The 21,685-nt window shown below is 40.0% G+C and overlaps 1 protein-coding gene across 4 annotated transcripts in view; it reads left to right on the forward strand.

The window, feature by feature from the left end:
- TEK (TEK receptor tyrosine kinase) overlaps positions 1-21,685 on the forward strand; it is a 98,493-nt gene that overhangs the window by 33,068 nt on the left and 43,740 nt on the right. For 2 of the 4 annotated variants that reach the window (XM_038552567.1, XM_038552568.1), the window contains exons 2-5: positions 9,006-9,317; positions 9,925-9,972; positions 17,804-17,914; positions 18,769-18,921. In XM_038552567.1, coding sequence (XP_038408495.1) covers positions 9,006-9,317; positions 9,925-9,972; positions 17,804-17,914; positions 18,769-18,921 — 624 coding nt within the window. The remainder of the gene's footprint in view (positions 1-9,005; positions 9,318-9,924; positions 9,973-17,803; positions 17,915-18,768; positions 18,922-21,685) is intronic. The other 2 variants (XM_038552569.1, XM_038552570.1) reach the window with 1 other exon arrangement.

Raw genomic sequence — 21,685 nt, forward strand, 5'->3', positions numbered from 1 at the left:
ACTTCCTCTGGGAGACAGACAAGAACCCTATTTGGCTGATAGATGGGGATGGGAAACAGGCATGCCCTTTGGGCATACTGGTTTGGCACAGCTCCTGGGTGAGAACAGTTTGTTGTTAGAGAGGCACAGCCTAGTCACATCAAGGATGTCCTTGTCTAACTCCAAACTCCCAATTAAACAATAAAAAAAGTTAGCAACTTCCTTTAGTTATTTCCAGTCTTGTGCGTTTTGGTATCTTCTCGTTAATTGCCCAATGTCTTCTTGGAAGGGACCTTGAGAATAATGTTATTGCTCAGAGGCTTACTACATACATAAAAGGATCATGGAGGACAAAAGGAGATTAAAGTGTTGGAAGCATGCCTGGGAACTGGATATCTTTGGAGGAGGTAAGAAAGCAGAGAAGATACTAAAAATACTTTAACATGGACTTGGACTAGAAATGGCTCTAGTAGTTCTTAAGATCCAATAAAAAGAAACTAATGCCAACTTTAGGATAGATTTAAGAAAGAATATTCTAGAAGTGAATCCTATTGAGCACTTACTCATTCTTAAAACCCTGCTTCTTAGTTACTCTTTTGGGGAAAACTGTTCTGTCTTCTCATAACCCTTTTGCTTTACCTAAGTAAGCCCAACTCTCCTTCAGGCTAAATGGCCCTTCCTGAGGGAGCTTTACCTGATTCACAAATCCTCCTCCAACTTCAGCCAAGTCTGATTAAGTTTGCCATTATGCTACCCCCCCCCCCCCCAGTAACTTGTACTTCTTTCTCATAGTATTTATCATGGTTCCAGTGTTGTATTTATTTATGTGCTTAGTTTCCCACCTCTGTCTTTCACGTTTGCCTGTAAACTACGTGAGGGTTGAGATCACTGTTTTATTCATTGACGTATCTCCACGATGGAGAACAAAATCCCTGACACTCAGGAAATTTGTTTAATAGATATGGACATGTAAATATCTTCGTGAGAGGTTTTTAAACTATAGATAGTTTTCCTTTTCTGGACAGCATAAAAAAAACATTAACTAAAACCCAAATGATTCCACCAAAAATCCAGGATAGCTTGGGGGTTGTCTTGGCTTCTTTGGCTCTTTGCCAATCCCCTCATTCCAGAAATGCTTTGGCTAAGTTGGTGTTTGTTGACATTTTAAATATTTGGAAGTTTAAGATCTCTACTGCTGTTACAAAGGTGAGACATCCAAGAACACCTTGGAAAGGTTTTAAATATGGTTAATAGTAAACTTCCAAGAAATCATTCAGACAGTTGTTCTGAAGACATGATATCTTACTCCAAACACGTATCAGTGAAACTTTACCAATACTACAATCTAAGGTGATAAGAAGCATACAGAAATGCCCTCGGTATGCAATAATTTAACCTGCTTTTTCTGTTTAGCCTGCCAGCGCTTTGAAGATCAGGGAGCTGGGTTATCAGAACTTCACTATCTGCAGCAGTCCTGAGCTCGAATGTGGGAAGAGAGGGACAGCAGGCTAATTGGAATAAGCATGTTGTATTGCATTGGAATGTATTTTCACTGATAATCATAGTTAGCCTCTCATTTCTTTTCATTTGTAAAAAGAAAAGTAGTTTAAAGTGATGATCTTTGAAGTTTTATATGTTTTTATTTAAGCAAAATCATTTTTTTTTCTAAATGAAGGCTCATGTGAAGTGTAAATGTAAAAAACAGATAAAAATTGAATGGCTTCTTGAGAGCATGTATGTATTAATTTCATCTCCACCAGTCTCAGAAACTTCTGGTTTTTGTTTGTTTGTTTTTACGTATATCTTTTTATTGGAATTCGATTTGCCAACATATAGCATAACACCCAGTGCTTATCCCGTCAAGTGCCCCCCTTAGTGCCCGTCACCCAGTTACCCTATCCCCCCACTTTCCTCCCCTTCCACTACCCCTTGTTCGTTTCCCAGAGTTAAGAGTCTCTCATGTTCAGAAACTTCTGGAGCAACATTTTAGAAAATGAGAAATAGGGACACCTGGGTGGCTCAGCAGTTGAGCGTCTGCCTTCAGCCAGGGCATGATCCCAGGGCCCGGGATCCAGTCTCGCATCGGGCCCCCTGCTTCTCCCTCTGCCTATATCTCTGCCTCTCTCTCTCTCTCCCTGTGTCTCTCATGAATAAATAAATCTTTAAAAAAAAAAAAAAAGAAAATGAGAATTACTTGAAATATAGTTTGAAAAAATGGCTTGGTCTCTAATTTCTAAATCAAGTTTTGTTATATGAGTGTTGATTTAGGTCTACAATCTTTCTATAATAATTTTTTAAATGTTTTTATTTTTGAAAACAAATTTTAAAGATTTTTTTTTTCCTGAGAGAGACAGAGGCAAAGACATAGGTAGAGGGAGAAGCAGGCTCCCCGTGGAGAGCTTGACATGAGACTCAATCCTAGGACCCTGGGATCATGACCTGAGCCAAAGGCAGATGCTCAACCACTGAGCTAGCCAGGTGCCCCTTTATTTTTCAAATTTTAATTACAGTGTAGTTAGCATACAGTGTTATATTAATTTCAGGTGTACAATATAGTGATTCAGCAATTCCATATATTGCTCAGTGTGCATCAAGATAAGTGTACTCTTAGGACATCTGGGTGGCTCAGTGCCACCCAGATTAAGCTTCTGACTCTTGATTTCAGCTCAGGTCATGATCTCAGAGTTGTGAGATTGAGCCTGGTGCCAGGTTGTGCACTCTGCAAGGAGTCTGCTTCACATCCTCTCTCTCCCTCTCCCTCTGCCACTCCTCCTGCTCCCACATCCTCTTTCTCCCTTTCTCTCAAATAAATAAATAAATCTTAAAAAAAAAAATCCCCTTTACACTATTTCACCCATCCCCCCCCACCTACCTCCCCTCTGGTAACAACCTGTTTGTTCCCTATAGTGAAGAGACAGTTTTTTGGATTGTCTTTTCCCCTCCCCCACCTTTATTCATTTGTTTTGTTTCTTAAATTCCACATAGAGTGAAACCATATGATATTTGTCTTTCTCTGACTGGCTTATTTACTTAGCACAATACTCTATCTCCATCCACGTTGTTGTAAATGGCAAGATTTCATTCTTTTTTGTGACTATTATTTTATATATATATGGTGCTTCTATAATTGGGCTATTGTAAATAATTCTGCTATAAACATCAAAGTGCATGTATTCCTTTAAATTTGTGCTTTGGTGTTCTTAGCATAAATACCCAGTAGTGCAATTATTGAATCAGGATAGTTCTTTTTTAAATTAATAACCTCTGTATTGTCTTCCACAATGACTACACCAGTTTGCATTCCCACCAGCAATGCACAAGTGTTCCTTTTTTCCATATTCTCACCAACACTTGTTGTTTCTTGAGTTTTTGATTTTAGCCATTCTGACAGGTGTAAGGTAGTATCTCATAGTGGTTTTGCTTTGCATTTCCCTGATGATGAGTGATATTGAGCATTTTTTCACACGTCTGTTGGCTATCTGGATGTCTTCTTTGGAGAAATGTCTGTTTATGTCTTCTGCCCACTTTTAAATTGGATTATTATTATTATTGGTGTTGAATTTTAGAAGTTCTTGGTATACATTTGGATACTAACTCTTTTTGGATATGTCATTTGCAAATATCTCTTCGCATTCAGTAGATTGTCTCTTAGTTTGTTGGTTGTTTGCATTGTTGTGGAGAGCTTTTTATTTTAATATAGTCCCAATAGTTTACTTTTGCTTTTGTTTCCCTTGCTCCAGCAGACATATCTAAAAAGTTGCTATTATGGCTAACATCAGGGAAATTACTGCCTATGCTCTCTCTTCTTGGATTTTTATCCAAGGTCTCACATTTTAGGTCCTTAATTCATTTTGAATTTCTTTTTGTGTATGGTGTAAGAAAGTGGTTCAGTTTCATTCATGAATATAGCTGTCCAGTTTTCCCAACACTATTTGTTTAAGAGACTTTTTCCCATTGTATATTCTTATTTCCTTTGTTGAAGATTAATTGACATTAATTGACCATATAATTGTGGGTTTATTTCTGGGCTTTCTGTTCTGTTTCATTGATTTATATGTCTATTTTTCCATGACTATTTTTGTTTGCTTGTTTCAAGTTTGTATTTAAATTCTAGTTAGTTAACATATAGAGTGATACTGGTTTCGGGAGTAGAATTTAGTGGTTCATCACTTAACATAACACTTAACATCCAGTGCTGATCACAAGTGGTCTCCCCCCACTTTCTTTTTTTAATTTAACAGTTTCTTTAAATTAAATTCAATTTGCTAACATGTAGTATAACACACAGTGCTCATCATATCATGTACCCTCCTTAATGCCCGTCACCCATTTACCCCAAACCCCACCCACTTACCTTCCATTAACCCTCAGTTTATCCTCTATAGTTAAGAGTCTCTTATAGTTTGCTTCCCTTTTTTCCCCTTCCCCTACATTCATCTGTTTTGTTTCTTAAATTCCACATATGAGTGAAATCATATGGTATTTGTCTTTCTCTAACTAATTTTGCTTAGCATAGTACAATCTAGCTACGTCTATGATTATTTTTAAAGAAAAGTATTTTTGTCTTAATGAGTCATTTTTCAGAGAAATATTGAATATAAGAAAATATAAATTCAATAAACATTTTGAGTGTACCACAATGCCATTTAATAATGTTACTATGAAAGATTAGATAACAAATAACAGAGTGAACAAAACGTTTTAGGATATTATGCTTCAACTGTGATGGACAATCATTTGTTAATTTGGCAAATGCCTTGTGATGGGAAAGCATTTCCTTACAAATAAGACACAGTTTAGGCAAATATTGAGAAGTGTTTGCCAAGTCTTTGCTAAGGAAAAATAGTACCAATCCCAAAGCATAAAAGATGTATGAAACTCAATATGCATCTTCCTTACTCATATAGCAAATTTAGTCTTATAATGAACTAGCTACTGGATTTAACTGGAGTCCTTCAGATCATGCTTGAGACAGAATAACCCCACACCAGTTCCCAGTGGGACTTAAAGAAGACAGCACTATAATGTAGGAAAAGGTGTTAGACACAGGAACTGATATTGGTGTGAGCCCAGATGAGAGGTCTGTCTTCTGGCAGTTTTTCTGAGGAAAACATCCCCAGTAGCAGATTCCTCTCTGGCACCAGCTATGCAACTGCAGCCATACCTTTCACAGTGTCAGTGGCTGAACTCTTCCTTAAAAAAAAAAAAAAAAAAAAAAAAAGATTTTATTTATTTATTCATGAGAAACACTGAGAGGAGAGAGAGGCAGAGACACAGGTGGAGGGAGAAGCAGGCTCCCTGCAGGGAACCTGAGTGGGACTCTATCCCGGGTCTCCAGGATCACGCCCTGGGCCGAAGGTGGTGCTAAACCACTGTTTTCAAAGGTTTTTGTGGGGATCTTTTTGTTTGTTTGTTTGTTTACCCCATGTTTTCCCCCCAGCATTGTGGAATGGTATCACATTCCCTATTGGTCCAAAGATCCAGAATTTCCTTAGGCATATACAGACAAGTACAAATACATACTCTTGCTTTAGGAAAACTAGGTAGATGATTTTTAAGAGGCATCCCAGGAATCTGATAGGTATTTCTTCTCATCTCCAAAGCTCACATACAAAATCTTTCTAATACTTCATTGTAAATGGCATTACATAGGACAGACAACTCACTGATGGGAGAGAGTTCCCTGTAGCAGGCATGCTGAGTAAGGGAAGGAAAGTATAGTCAAATCTGGACCCTCGGAAGTATACGATTTCCCTTTCTGTCATTAAAAGTAAAGGGAGAGAACTGGGAGGAACAAAAGGAGAAAGAAACCAGATCCATACGCAGAAACAATTTACAAATGAAGTGTGTCTGTCTTCAAATCAACTGCTTTTCCTATTATTTCCTAAAGTCATTAAATAAACCACATCCAGTGCCAGTATAATTCAGTGAGTTCAGAGCAGATCCCTTGGTTTTGGCAAGTCACTCAACTGGTCCTAGAAATGAGGCTGGATTGAACTGGAGCTGAAAGAATTACAGTGTTTCCTTCCTCTGATGACTCTTTCTGGGAACATGCCTGGAATGAGTGAGTGCGGGAGACTAGGTGGTGTTCACTCAGAGGCACAGCTGGATATACATGTGGAAGGGGAGTTGGACTCCAGTGTTATTTTTGGAGGTTGTAATTCCACGGCTAGATTTCCTAGTTTATTTCTCTCTTACAACATTTTTCTTATCCCAACCCCTGTCTGTTCTCTAGAGATCTTAAAGTTACCACTGAGGCTTGAAACAAGATAGATGCTTCAGGATCAGGTTTGGAAACCGATTCAAGGCAAGATTTTTCTCTCTCAATCTTATGTATTGAGTTTACATTCCCATTTACATTGACTTGACTTTGACATTCTTCTTAATTAACTGGATAGAAACCTAACTCCTAATAGATCATTCTCAAAACATCACGGCACACATCCAACACTGGCAGTTGCCTTTAAAAAAAATGTACGAGGACTTCATGGCAGGCATAATGCTTGACTCAAAAAAGATATGGTAAATGAATACCAGTCAATCCTAAATACTCAGCAACCAACGAGCACCTTTCTATGACATTTTATAAAGACCATAACATTTATTTTTTTTTTTCCTTTTTAAACTCAGCAATTCTCAGAACAGCCTTCTAAATATGGCAAGGAGTTCAGTTTAGATTCAGAAGAACACTTTCACTTTTAACCTCATTATTCTAGAAGTGGGAATGGTAAACTTGAATCAAGCAGATCTGGAATAAAATTTGCCCACACATCCATCCAACAAATATTTATTAAGTCTTTTAAATGTGGAGGCTAGGCAGATATTCCTATATATGTCAATGTGAAAAACAGCTTTAATCCTTGTCTTAGTGGAACTTGCCATCCAAGAGAAGAGAGAGTAAATAAAATAGCCACAGATTGTAGTAATATTTATGAAGGAAACAAACAGAAGACTGAATTAGAGGATAATGGGATGAGAGTGTATAGATAGTCTAGATCAAGTAGGTAGGGACACCATCTATGAGAAAGGTATTTAGACTGAGACTCAAAGAATGAGCACAAGTTAGCCATGTGGGAAGTGGAGTCAGGCACAGAGGTCAGCATGCACAAAATCTTTGAGGAGGAAAAGGGCATGGTGATGTAACTAAGGAACTGAAAGACCTATGGGAGTTTGAATTCCAGCTAGGACTTCAGTAGCTGTGGAAGATAGAATCAGCTACTCAATCTTTTGAGCCTTCATTTTTTTCATATTGAAATATGATAATGGTGCATGCTTCACAGGTTGTTGGCAGAACTTAATGGGTATTAAATGAAGTAACATGGAGTTTACTTGAATCACTTTACATCTTCACAAAGGTCTCTGAGACTTCAGTTGGTCTTTATCACCCATTGTGCTTGACCTGTCTAGTACCCTGGTCATTGTATGTAGATGTGGGGCTCAACCATTACTGGAGAAAGAATATCCTCCATCCCTAGTATTCATACTCAACAAGAGCAGAGAATAGGCACAGATTTCATTTGTTCATCTTAGAAATCAGAAGAGAAGACGGGAGGGAGGGAGGGAAGGAAGGAAGAGAACGTGAAAAGAAAGGATTTCCTTTTCTAAAATGTGCTTCATCATTTATGGAATAACTTTTAAAGGCCAGATAGGATTTTGTTTTTACATTAGGGGAGGGTTGGGATACCTGGGTGGCTCAGCAGTTGAGTGTCTGCCTTTGGCTCAGGGCCTGATGCCATATTCCCAGGATCAAGTCCCGCATCAGGCTCTCTACATGGAGCCTGCTTCTCCTCCCTCTGCCTGTGTCTCTGCCTCTCTCTCTCTCTGTGTGTGTCTCATGAATAAATAAGTATTTAGATACTTGTAAATAAATATTTTTTTCTTAAAAAAAAAAAGAGTCTACATTTGGGGAGGGTTGAGGTTTGGGCCTACATGTTCAGGAAACAGAATAAAGAACAGAAATAATGATCATTATAGATCTTATATAGTTGACATAGTGCTTAGTTAAGTTATGTACTTTATCTCATTTAATCTTTATAAGAATCCTCCAAGATGAGTCTTGTTAGCCCCATTTTTTAAAAATAACTTTATTTTTTAAAAGATTTATTTATTTGAGAGACAGAGTGAGTAAGAAGAAGAGGAAGAGCAGGGGCAGGGGGAGGGAGAAACAGACTCTCCTGCTGAGCAGAGAACTGGACATGGGGCTGGATTCCAGGACCCCAGGATGATGACTTGAGCAGAAAGCAAACACTTAACCAATTGAGCCACCCAGGCACCCTTGTTAGCCTCATTTTGAAGAGGAGGCAAATGAAGCTCAGAAGGAAATGTGGACGTCACTCAGTCCCTCTCTTGGGGAATTCTTTGATAACGATGACAGTCTCTAAAGTTAGCATACAGTGTATATAGTTGATAAATTTCTTGAGAATACTTTATTGTGGCATTACCACATTATTGTTAACTTTTAATAATTAATGATAATTATTAATAATTAATGACAGTAATGCTATTATTATGACTTTATCTCAACTCAGCAAGCATTGCTGAATACCTAACTAATGTCACAGACACTGTAGTGGGTAGAGATATAATGCACAGCTTCGTTTTGGGGATGAAGAATAGCTGATAGTCCATGGCCGCTACGGTGAGCAGTGGGGCAGGAGTGGTTAGTAGTGTCTGGGTGATGCCATGGTAGAGTTTTGGATCTTGTCCCATGGAAGAGTAGCATTTTGAAGGACTGCTCACAAGGTTTGTTTGTTTGTTTGTTTATTAGACTTTATGTATTTATTCATGAGAGAGAGAGAGGCAGAGACATAGGCAGAGAAAGAAGCAGGCTCCCTGCAGGGAGCCCGATGTGGGATTTGATCCGGGACTCCAGGATCCCACCCTGGGCCAAAGGCAGGCACTTAACCGCTGAGCCACCCAGGTGTCCCTCACAAGCTATTTTTAGCCAGAGCTTTATAAGCACCAGTTACCTGCCGGGCCATGTTAATAACCTTCCTCATAGATTGCACACCTTCTTTCTTTTTTAGGAATGGTGGACAGTGCCATGGACCTGATCTTGATCAATTCCCTACCTCTGGTGTCTGATGCGGAAACATCCCTCACCTGCATCGCCTCTGGGTGGCGTCCACACGAGCCCATCACTATAGGAAGGGACTTTGAAGCCTTAATGAACCAGCACCAGGATCCCCTGGAAGTTACTCAAGATGTGACCAGAGAATGGGCTAAAAAAGTCGTTTGGAAGAGAGAAAAGGCTAGTAAAATCAACGGTGCCTATTTCTGTGAAGGACGAGTTCGAGGAGAAGCAATAAGGATCCGGACCATGAAGATGCGCCAGCAAGGTAATATGCCCCCTAGTCGGGGGCACGAGAGGCCCACTGAGACTCCCACACAGCCCCCGCTTCGGCAGCTGCTCAGTCAGAGACCGGGCATGGACCGTGTGGGTGTGGGGCTGGGAGACCGTGTCTGAGCTTTTCCAGCGTCGCTGTCTCTAGGTCACAGTATCCGGGATAAAAGAGCCTGGCCATCTGGCTCACATTCGACCCCTTCACTAGACGCCTGCCTAGGTCATGAGATGGAATGAAGTATATTATACATTGTACTAAGAGCTCCATGGCCTTTATTACATGCATGTAATAAATATATAATAATATATATATAATATATAATTATAATATATAATATAATATAACATATAATAATATAATTACATATATAATATGTAATAGGAAAATAGCAATGAAGACAACTGTCCATGCCAACATATAAGCTGTTTTGAGCTTTCTTGATGATTTTTCATTAGATTCTTCATTTTGCTTGCCCCTGTGTATTCTTAACAGAAGTTAATGTTTTCAGGGGACAATGTGGTAGAAATTAAGAACTTAAGAGGGAAGCACCTATCCGTAACTCAACTTGGTTACTTACTCTATCGGTTATCTGTTGTTCCAGTAACGCTGTGTACCACGCAACCGCAAACCGTCATAGTGGCACACGACAGTAAGCATTTCTTTTTTTTTTTTTTTATTTACTTATGATAGTCACAGAGAGAGAGAGAGAGAGAGAGAGAGAGAGAGGCAGAGACACAGGCAGAGGGAGAAGCAGGCTCCATGCACCGGGAGCCCTGATATGGGATTCGATCCCGGGTCTCCAGGATCGCGCCCTGGGCCAAAGGCAGGCGCCAAACCGCTGCGCCACCCAGGGATCCCGACAGTAAGCATTTCTAACTTGAGAGTGTAAGGCAGGTGGGCTGATTGGGTGACTCGGCTATCCTTGACTGGGCTTTCTCACACATGGTTGTTGGCTGACTGGAGACCTTGGCTGGGCCAGCCTGGCTCTGTTCCATGCCTCTATTATCCCTTCGCAGGCTAACCCGGGTCTTCTCACGGAGATGGCAGACGTGCAAGAGAACAGGGGAAACATACAAGGCTCTTTGAGACTTAGCCTCAGTATTGTATGCTTTCATTCCTATCTCATTTTATTGCCCAAAGAAAGTCCAATAGCAGAGCCTAAAGTTGGAATGGATGGACATCACACAATTAAATGGCAAAGATTATGGAGACAGGGAGGGATGAAGAATTGGGGCCCTTTTTGCAGGCTAACATTCTTGGAAAAGAGACCATGATTTCATTTTATAAGTTGAGTAACCACACTTAGTTCCCAGAACACCAGGACTTTGAAGGGAAATGTTGAGAGGCTTCTACAAAGGGGCATATTACTCTTTGCTACTGCCTCACAAGGCAGTGATGTGATGGAGCCTTTTTCCCAAAATACAAGTGGTTCTAAGCTAAATCTTTAGGCCAGTCCAACAAATTGATGGCAGTTGGAGGAGACAGTATTGTGAATATCATTTAATGATTCTATTTTGCCCTAAGTCTCCCAGGCCTGGACAGGCTGGTAGATTTCTGGTATCTTGGTGCTACTTGCTGGGAGGAAGGCACAGAATTCCAGCAAATATGACCTCTCCTTGTCCTGGCTGGAATAATCTGGCCACTCACGCATCAGCCCTTTTTTTCCCTGGACTGATCATACCTATAGCAAAGAGGTCCTTTCTAGATTGATGTCATCATAGCCACAGGGACAGTGGCCTGAGAACGTGTCTTTTCAGGAGATAATGACCTTGTGAATTCTTCAGAGGCTGATTTTTAATTGCAAAAGTGATCCATATAAATAACACCCCTCTACACATATCTCTGATTGGCAATTTTTTAATATAGGAGTCTGCATTTTTTAGATCTGTGTTTCTCAAAGTTGAACATGCTTATAGATAGATCACCTGTGGGTCTTGGTAAAATGCAGATTCTGATTCAGTAGGTGCTTGAGGAGCATCCTGAGATTGTGCACTTCTAACAAGGTCCCGGGTGATAAGGTACCTCTGGGCTGTGGACCATACTTTGGGTAACAAGGGTTTAGAGTCAGCCCCTAGCTACATTCCACCTGAAAACATTTCTTTGAATTTGTTAATGTCCGTAATTAAAAGATTTGAAAGCAGCAAGCTCATTTTAAAGTCAAAAGTGATAAAAATCACTATTCATTACAAATGAAGGAAAAGGTTTTCTTAGCAAAACTGTAATGGTCACCTTTAAATGACACTAGGGTGAGTGGGAAAAGTGTACAACAGACATTCCCAGGAATGCAGCTCTCCGGTGAGGGAAGAGAGTTTGAACAAAGGGATGTGAGGTGTGCCAAAGCTATCATGGCTAAAAAGTCAGCTCTATTATTTTTCACATTGTCATTCGGGATTTGACTTGTATAAAGAGTTATGCCTTTCTGCTGACATTTCCACATTCTGAATGAAGATAATCTGAGATTTGTGCCCTAGTGGCTTTATAGGAAAGAAATGTTGAAGTGCCACTGTGCCCTTTTCAGGCTGACCTGAGCCTGTGCTTGACTGTGAAAATAAGAACCTGGAGAGTATATTAAACTGGAATTTTGGGAGTCAAAGACCAGCTCTAATGACTGCTTCAAACTGAAAGTCTAGGCCAGTGAAGGTTAAGGAGAGCTTAAATTCAGTTAAATGAGGTAAAGGCAGGCTTGCTAGTGAGAGAGTGTGGAGAGAAGATGGCTTTCAGACTCTTATTCACCTGAGTTTTAATTCTGTCTCCACTACTTACCAGCTCTGGGTAAGCCACTTAATATCTGTTGGTCTCATTTTTCGTCATCTGTGAAACGAGAATAACAGTATCTTAAGTTTTAAATAAGGTGGTGTGTACAAAAAGCCAATTCTCATGAATGTGTTTAAATGAAGATTTGGGGACACCTGGGTGGCTTAGAGTCTGCCTTCGGCCCAGGGCATGATCCTGGAGTCCCGGGATCAAGTCCCACATCGGGCTCCCTGCATGGAGCCTGCTTCTCCCTCTGCCTGTGTCTCTGCCTCTCTCTCTCTCTCTCTCTGTCATGAATAAATAAATAAAATCTTAAAAAAAAAATAACAGAGAGAGGAATTTTACCACATACATTCGAGAACTAAATGAGACCACCAATATATTTGGCTCATAGTAAATCTTCAATAATCATCACAATGCCTAGGAATAAGCAATAATTTTAGTAAGACTATTTTTCTACTCGGTTGTAGAAAAAATTAATACCATCCATTAACATAATTATGGAAATTTATAAAAATAGAAAAATAGGTAGTGCTTTCTCTCCTGCATTGTAATAGCAACATCTCAGGCTGTTGAACGGATTCTGTTTATTTTGCTGATCATCCAGTAGCTGAAATAAGGCAGGAGGAAAGTAATATCCTTTATGGTGAATCAGGAAAACCTTCGCATCTATGTCTTCGTGACACTATTAATTCCCTAGTAAAACATTGTGGGATCTCAGAGGCGCCTGCCCAGGGACATAGCAGGATAGGATAAACATCGATGTATTCCTGCTTGCTGCTGACTCGTGCATCTGGGGAGGAAGTGGAAAATCCATTTGAGATGTGCCAAAACATGCTTAAATTGGCTCTCACACGCCAAATGGTCAAACTGTTTTTTATCAATGGCATCATGCAAAAAAATCAAAAGCAATTTGTTCAGACCTCACTGGTGATTTCATTTGGGGGTAGGGAGGTATAAATGAAGTTTGAAACATTTTCACAGCCAAGTTGCTGTCTCAGAGTGTTCCATCTGGAAGAAACATAGGTTATTTCCTTCCTATTTTCATTTGAGAAATAGCTGTACTTTAAGATCATCAAACCTTCCAAATGTGATTTGTGAAGTTAATAAAGAGGAGCAAGCCATTTGTATTTAAATAATATGAATGAATGTGTTAAAAGCATAAAGAAAATAGGAAAACTTGAAATCAGATTCATTCATTTATTCCTTTCATTCCCCAAGTATTCTTAGGGCCTCTTTTTGTGTCACATGTGGGAGATGTGGTGATGGTAACATTTCTTGAAAACTTAGGTACATGACATTTCCCCTAGCAATTTTATATACATTACTATATAAGTTAGACTTTACTGAAATGTGTGTCTGGTGAGGACTGTTACGACCCTGTATTAAGAGATGGGCCTTACAGCTATTGCAATTTAGGTGCATTCACACACCTGGTTTCCATTGTTGGGCCTGGACAGGTTGCCTCAGACTGATCCCAGAAGCCAGGCCCTAACTCACATCCTGTGCTGCCCTTCGAAACAGATGTGAACTTAGGTCTTGGAGTGTTCAGTCTAGCTGGGGAGCTGCACTGTGTGGGGCCTGGAATGGAGCTGTGCAGGGCGTTGGGAGAACAGCCTTGGGGTACTTACCCCGGATCACAGGAGATATGTAAGGTCCCTAGAGAAACAGACATCTACATGGAGACTGATGATGAGTGGGATGTGGTTAGACATGGGGGAAGGGAAGGAGGAAGTTTATGACTTGGTCGTGAGTGATAACGTGGTCCATTTGCAGAACTGCATATGGTTGAGAATGGCTGCAACTGAGAACTAAGACAGTGGGCCTGGAGTAAGAGGGTCTGAAGAGCTAGTGTTGTTGAATGTGTGGGTGTCTTGAGTTTGTGTCTCAACTTTCACACAGACTCACGGTCAGGAAGCCTTGGGTAAGGAGCAAAGTCACCCTTAACTCCGTCTCCCACATGGGTAGCCAGCGGATATACCTACCTTCTTTATAGCACGGTTGTGAAATTGTACAAAATAATAATGGACATAGAACACCACTATTACCCTTAGTCTTTATCAGTAAAGGAGACACCCAAAATTGAACTCAGTTGTATTGCATCTTGAGAAACATCTTTATTTATAACTGTTACTACCATCTATTCTCCTCTCCAACCCTTACAGAATACGCAAATCACATTCTTAGTTAAGTTCTGTCAATTAGTCCATCCAAATGACCTTGAACAAGCCATCTTCAAATTCAGGCCCTAGCGATCTCATTTATAAATGAGGTGCCAGAACTTTAAAGCCTCTGGAGTGCTAACATTGAATAACCTATGGAAGGCTTCCACAGCCAAGTAACCTAGTTCAAATCCTAACTCTCCTATGAACTTACTGGGTAGTTGGACAAGTTACTTTACCTCTGTACCTTCATTTTCTCATTTGTAAAATTAAGATAATCGTAGTACCTATCTGACGGAGATATTGTGAAAATTAAATATGTGTAAAGTGCTTAGAAAAAGTAGGGCCTGATAGCACTATTGAGAGGTGCTTATTGTTTTTATGATCCATTCAAGTCACATGACATTAATCTGCATAGTGTCCAAGCTGGGCTCCTGTGTCATCCAAGTACAGCATGAAGGTTGTAGATTCCTTTATTAGTACTCAGCAGAGAACAGTCAACCTGGAGCCATTCATGCAGGAAGGGACAGGCTGGATAGCAGTAGAACTCTGCTATAACCACTTAGGTAGAAACCTACCTAAGAAAAGAGGGGGCTTAAAAGCCACGAAATCTGAAACAACAAAGAACTACGGAGCGGGGGGGAAAAGAAAAGCCCCATTGGAGTGGAGCCTGTGGCAAATGTCCATTCCTTTTCAGGATACAATGCTGAGTGAGAAGTTCTATGGTCAGTTCCATGATTACATTGTCACACAAAGGGGCAGAAAGTAAAAGCAAACCACAGAGAAAGGAACAACAGTATAAAATGGTCACAAAAGATTGTTACAGGGGCCTGGGAACATGCCACAGAGAGCAAGCGCCACACACGTCAGGATCGCTGAGGGAAGCACCTGGTCACTGTGAGCAGGAGCTCCATCAGGTCCCCCTGCCCGTGGTCCCTCCCTGCCTTCCCTGAATGCTCCATCCCTCTTAGTACCTTCAAGAAAGCGGCCACCTGCACCCAGGTGACAGATGGCTGCCCAGCCGTGTTGCCATTTCTTTATATTTCGGAAGGATACTGAACTCTTCTAAGTACCTGGGGGTTTGGAATACATCATTTCATGCTCCCAGCAACTTTTCAAAGTAAATACTTGTACTTCTAAATTACAGAGAAGGAAGCTGAGATATTCAGAGGTTAAGTAACTCCTTCAAAGAGATCTAGTAAGGGGGTGAGGGGGCACAGCTTTAAGTCTAGGACTGTCTTCCACACTCCCAGTGCCCTTTGACCCACCCCATTCTCCCTCTAGGTATGTATGCCTCATGTCACAAGGGGCATTTTTGTGGGTGTCCTGGCAGGGCCCTGTGCCTGGGTCAGCACACACCGAGAAGAACAAGTAGATGAACCTATAGCTGAGTCCTTCTGAGTGTAGTTGCAGGCATCTCCTGCCCCCAGGGTAGCCCTCTAAACCCATGACGTGCTCCATACCTAATCAGCCTCTCTCAAGCCACTAGTCTGAAAGCCACAGAGGAGACAGGAAAGAAGGCTGACTGACCCCGTGCTCCATAGCAGGCTGGTTCCTAGGTTGAAACTCCATGGGGATCCAAACCTTAGGGTAGAGAGTGCTTTGCTATTGATTTCTAATTTAGGTGGCTTCTGGTCAGAGGATTTGTTCTATAGAATATTGATTCTTTGTTATTTATGGAGATGGGCTTTGTGGCTTAATAAGGGAGACAATATGCTTGAACATGTGTTCTTACAGCTGGCTGGGTACAGGGATCCATGAATATCCAACAGATCTTTAATTGCATTATACAGTTTTTCTTTATTTGTTCTTAGTAAATTTTTTGTCTGTTTGATGAATCAGTTTCTGAAAGTTTCCACAGTGTGGATTTGTCCATTTCTTTCTTTACTTCTGTCAGTTTTGGTTTCATGGGTTTAGGAGCTATTGTTAGATGCATATATAAGTTCAGGATTACTATTTCTTCCATTTATTATATCATCATGTAAAGACCATCTTTATCCCAAAAATTTTGTTTTGGCTTTAGAATAAACCATTTTCTTCTAGGGATGCCCAGGTGGCTCAGCGGTTGAGCGTCTGCCTTTGGCCCAAGGCGTGATCCCAGGGTTCTGGGATCGAGTCCCACATCGGGCTCCCTGCATGGAGCCTGCTTCTCCCCCTGCCTGTGTCTCTGCCTCTCTCTCTCTCTGCATCTCTCATGAATAAATAAATGAAATCTTTTAAAAATAAATAAATAATTTTCTTCTGACATAAATATTGTAATACCAGCTTCTTTCAATTCATATAAGTCTGGTATATATTTTTCTATCCCTTTATTTACAATCTTATGTGTTATTATGTTTAATATGCAGGTCATGAAAAAGCATGTGTATTATATATGTATTTAAAAAAATTCATTCTAGGGTTCTCTGGCTTTTGACATACATTTGGCAGAATCTATCTTTTCTGTTTGTTATGATTTGATTTTTATTCGGGCTTTTTTCTAGGCTTTCATGTTTCTCCTGCCCTCCATGTTTAGGAAAGTTATATGTCCCAATTCTCTTCTTTTAGTGCTGATTGTTACGTTTTAAAAATTGGCTTAACTTGCATGTCAATTATATCTCAATAAAGCTAATTTTTTTAAAAAAATGGCTTACCTCAAAAAAGCCTAAAGTTAACCCCCTCTTATTTTTGTAATTGTGTGTCTCTGTAGATTATGATGTAAATTAAGGGAATTAAGAAATTGTTGTGGTTGGGAGAATGTTAGAAGATTTTATTCACACATCTTGTCCAACAAACCAAAGCACTTGGGCAATGTTATCTTCCACGACTGACAAAAAGACAGATGTTTCCAAAAGAGTTTTATAAGTCAAATATACAATGGCTTCTCCAGGGTCCTCTCAGTACTGCCCAGTTCCATAACTATGTCAGTATGTGTGTATCTCTATACATTTGATTATATATTTATATTATATAATATATATTTTATATATAATTAAGGGGAAGAAGGGTCCCATCTTTGCCTTATTGTCCAATATCCTAATATTTACACCATTAGTAATAAGTCCAGCATTGTGCTGATTCCATTTGAGAAATGCCTGGGGTGTTCTAAAGCAATTAGAGTTAGTTGGATCAACACAACCCAAAAGGTCCATGACCCAAAAGGGAAGAGCCATTTGGCAAATGTCTAACCGTTTCTATTCTTTTCCACTTTGAGAAAACTTGGTAGAGATTGGAGAAAGATGGTTGATTCATTGTTAATATAGTTGAGAGCTAATATCAGGTCTTTGACAACAGATATTCGTCAACATAATGTCCCCATCTCCCCAATGAGTTTTTGGGAAAAAAATGTGTATATGCATATTGTATGTATATATTTACATTTTTACAAAGAAAATGACTATTCCTTTCATCACATTTTTCAAAAACTTAATGAAGTTTAAGACACATTAGCTCCCCTTTTTCCTGTCCTACCAATCAATCGAATTCTGGCAAGGGCCAGCCCTCATCATCTGAAGTTCAAAGTTCAGTTGCTCCTGAAGAAAATATGTGACTTCATTTTTTTGTTTTCTTTCTCTCTCTTAAAAGCTTCCTTTCTACCAGCTACTTTAACCATGACTGTGGACAGGGGAGATAATGTGAACATATCTTTCAAAAAGGTGTTGTTGAAAGAAGAAGATGCAGTGATTTACAAAAATGGTGAGTATATGTTTTGTTTCCTACAAGCACCAGGTGTGAGAAATCAGATAGCATGAGACGTATTGGGTCATCATTCTGGTGCAGTCTTAGGGGCAGATGTTTGAAGCAAAGCCATTATGATGTAAGCCAGTTAAATCTTACTAAAGAAGCTCTATCAGGCAATGTGGTTGGTTGCTTAAAGCAGAGATTCATATACAGACATGAATGTACATACATTCTATATTTATGAATGTGTAATAAGAAATTGTGAATGTACAGTAAAACCCCATCATGATGATAAATGAGGTCCCAAATTCAGCCATGAAAAATGTGATGTTGCTTGATTGCAAGGTGAAGGAAATTACAAGACTGAGCTTGGGAAGCCAACTGGCACTAGGTCTGGAAATCCAACTGTGTCTTACAAATCTGTCCAGGTCCAACTGTGGTTTGGCACCATCTGGTGGCAGTTGTCTGATCCAGCTGAAGTATTGATGGGGACCATTCTGAGTTCTGTAGGGGGATAGGACTTCCAGATTGGAGTAGTGATTCTAGGTATCTCCTGGTTAATGGATTAGTTGGCAGGGGTACCTTTACTTGTTCATCTTTTTCTGCAGAAGATAAACACTTTAGCCTTAGCTCTATCTTCATCTATTTGGTGGTAGACGGTACAGACCAACCTATCTGCTCTGTCACCACAACTTTCTCAATTTTGAGGAGAGCATTAAATGGCTCAGCCTTTTCATTCTTCCACATCCAGTATGCTAGGGCACATTTGCTATATCCAGTCAGAGACAACTGATGAAGTTGGGGAGCCAGATGGGGAAACAGGAGTGTTTGTGTGTGACCCACTGTTCTCTACTCTTCTCCCTTGCTAGGTTCCTTCATCCACTCAGTGCCCCGGCACGAGGTACCTGATATTTTAGAAGTGCATCTGCCTCATGCTCAGCCCCAGGATGCTGGAGTGTACTCAGCCAGGTACATAGGAGGAAACCTCTTCACCTCGGCCTTCACCAGGCTGATCGTCCGGAGTAAGTGATTGAAAGGCCACAATCTGGGATGATTTGGTTGTTAGGATCTTTAGCTGCAAGTAACAGAAACTGACTCTGGCTACTTAAGCAAAAACCAGGGACTGGTTGGAAGTATACTAAGGACTCCAAAAAAATTGGTGAAACAACTGAAAAGCAAGTTTCCAGAAAAGATAGGCCCCAGAGAAGATGTGGGGCGCTCAGCATGGGTAGGGGTGGATGAACTTTCTTTCCAGAGGGATACTCTTACTCTAACTATGCTTCAGCAATGTTTCTTTTATTTCCAACATTTGAATTACCGGGATAAAGGGTGTCTTCCCACCCTTGATTTCAGCTCTGGTCATGATCTCAGGTTGTCAGATTGAGCCCCTTGTCAGGCTCTGCAATCAGTAAGTAGTCTGCTTTAGATTCGTTCCCCCTCCCGTTCCTTCCTCCTCTATGCCTCTGTTGTTCTCCTCGTGATCTCTCTCTCAAATAAAAAAATAAATTCCTTAAAAAAACCCAAACAACAACCACATTAAGCCTCCTGTAAATACCACACATTCCAGATTATTTAACTGTCAAATGGCATTTCTATTCTCATTTTTGAAAAATGCGCATGAGTTAGAACTAGTAAAAACTCTACCCCCACCCTTTTACAACTATCAAAACTTCCCTTGAATTTTCTTGGCTGTACCAAGTATTCATGATATTAAACGACTCAGGTCTACTTAGATGACAGAGCATTTGGGTTGCTCTGTCATTCTTCTAATGATTGGAATCTCTAACTTATGAACAATTTTGCTTTGCATTATATTTATTTGTTTGTTCATTCAACAAATATATATTGATTATAACTCTGTGCCCAGCATCATTTTGGTATGAAAATACGAGGGATAAAAAGATGAATCACTGTCCCTTGGGTAATTCTCAGAGTAGTTACATAGGTAAATGGAGAAATAGTTTTGCATTATGACATTATAAGTATGAAAAGTGTAGCTCATCTGGTTTCGGCAGATGGAATCCTCTCTTATTCCCTACTCTCATGGAGAGTCCAAGTGGCAAAAGCACAGTTTGCCTTCATTTTGTTTAGGTGGCTTCTCTCTAGTCTAATACAACACCACGTACTGGGGGTACTCAGAGTCTAGGGTTTATGGGGACACTTTCTAGTAATAGCAGAAACATCAGACGTTGACATATGGTAAAAGATTTAACTTTTTTTAAAATGTCAAAACAAACATGACTTAATATAGACTAGAATGTGAAACTTACGTGAACTTTTAATACAAAGTGAAAGATTTCAAAACACATTTTGATCTCTAGCTTATCTCTTGAGATTGCTAGGAGCACATGGTAATTCCTTTGCTATTAGGGGTATTTTGGTGAAATTGTTTGAGAAGCACTGCTAAATATCTAAAATAATTCTAAAAAAGTTTGAGTTAGGCTATGATCATCCCATTTAAGAGTATTTTTCCCCAGTGGGATTTATTTGATGTTTTAAGCAATGAGGTACAGCTGAAGGCATTTGTCTATTTCTCATAACTGTAGGCATCTCTTCAGGACAAAATTGAAATCTAGGAAAATATCAGTGCATAAAGACTTTGTGTGAAAAATCCCACTGGTTGTATTTATAGGATTTCTTTTCAATATAAATTCTCTGACAAAAGATTTATTATAACCATTGAGTTTATAGGATTTCTCTCTGTATGCATGAACATTTGGTTTCCTAAAATATAAAACCTCAGGGCTTTTAAAGAAAATTAATAGAAACCTGATTGCATCTTGTTGCTTATCAACGAACTCTTTTCCTGGCTTCTCCATCCCCAAGAGATCACCTCAATTTTCCCCTCAAGCTTTATTCTTTTATCTTTTCCAGGAGTAGGGGAGAAGCTGAGAAAGGTCTATAGATACGTAGAGCCCTAGAGATAATAGTTTAATGTAACAGGACGCCCATTTTCTTCTCCATGGGCTGCCATCATTAGTTTTAAACACCTGTAAATAACCTGTGGTCTGGCTTTTAAGAAATCACTAATTGTGCAGAAGTATTTTTCCCTTTATATATTAAGGCATGTAAATATTAACTTCTAGGCATTTTGCAGCTTTATCTATTAAGTGGAAGTCTGTAAGAAAGGGTCTATGTAGGGACGCCTGGGTGGCTCAGTGGTTTAGAGCCTGCCTCCAGCCCATGGCGTGATCCTGAAGTCCCAGGATCAAGTCCCACATCGGGCTCTCTACATGGAACCTGCATCTCTCTCTGCCTATGTCTCTGCCTTTCTCTCTCTCTCTCTCTCTCTCTCTCTCATGAATAAATAAATACAATCTTAAAAAAAAAAAAAGGAAGGGTCTGTGTAGACAGTCTTCCTGATTATTTTAGAGAAAATACTGATAACCAGGAATTCTTGCCAAAGAAATTATAAAGTTACATCAGCTGTAGGCACAGGTCCAAGCTTACCCCCTGAGACTAATACTCAGGGACAAAGATACTAGTTCTTTTCAGGCGAGAAATTAAATTTCTGACCACAAAGGGTCATCCCAACACCCCTGACTTTTTTCCTTAATCAGAAGGTATCCTTGGATTCAAATAACCATCTAAAATCACCAAATGGGAGAAAGAAGTATCCAGGAGGGGCACCTGGGTGCCTCAGTCAGTTAAGCATCTGACTCTTGATTTCAGCTCAAGTTAGGACCTCAGAGTCCTGAGATAGAGCCCTGCGTGGGAACTCCATGATGAGCATGGGGTCTGCTTGAGAGTTGCTACCTCTCTTGTGCCCCTCCCTTTGCTTGCGTG

The sequence above is a fragment of the Canis lupus genome, chromosome 11, assembly GCF_011100685.1.
Source record: "Canis lupus familiaris isolate Mischka breed German Shepherd chromosome 11, alternate assembly UU_Cfam_GSD_1.0, whole genome shotgun sequence".
NCBI lineage: Eukaryota > Metazoa > Chordata > Mammalia > Carnivora > Canidae > Canis > Canis lupus.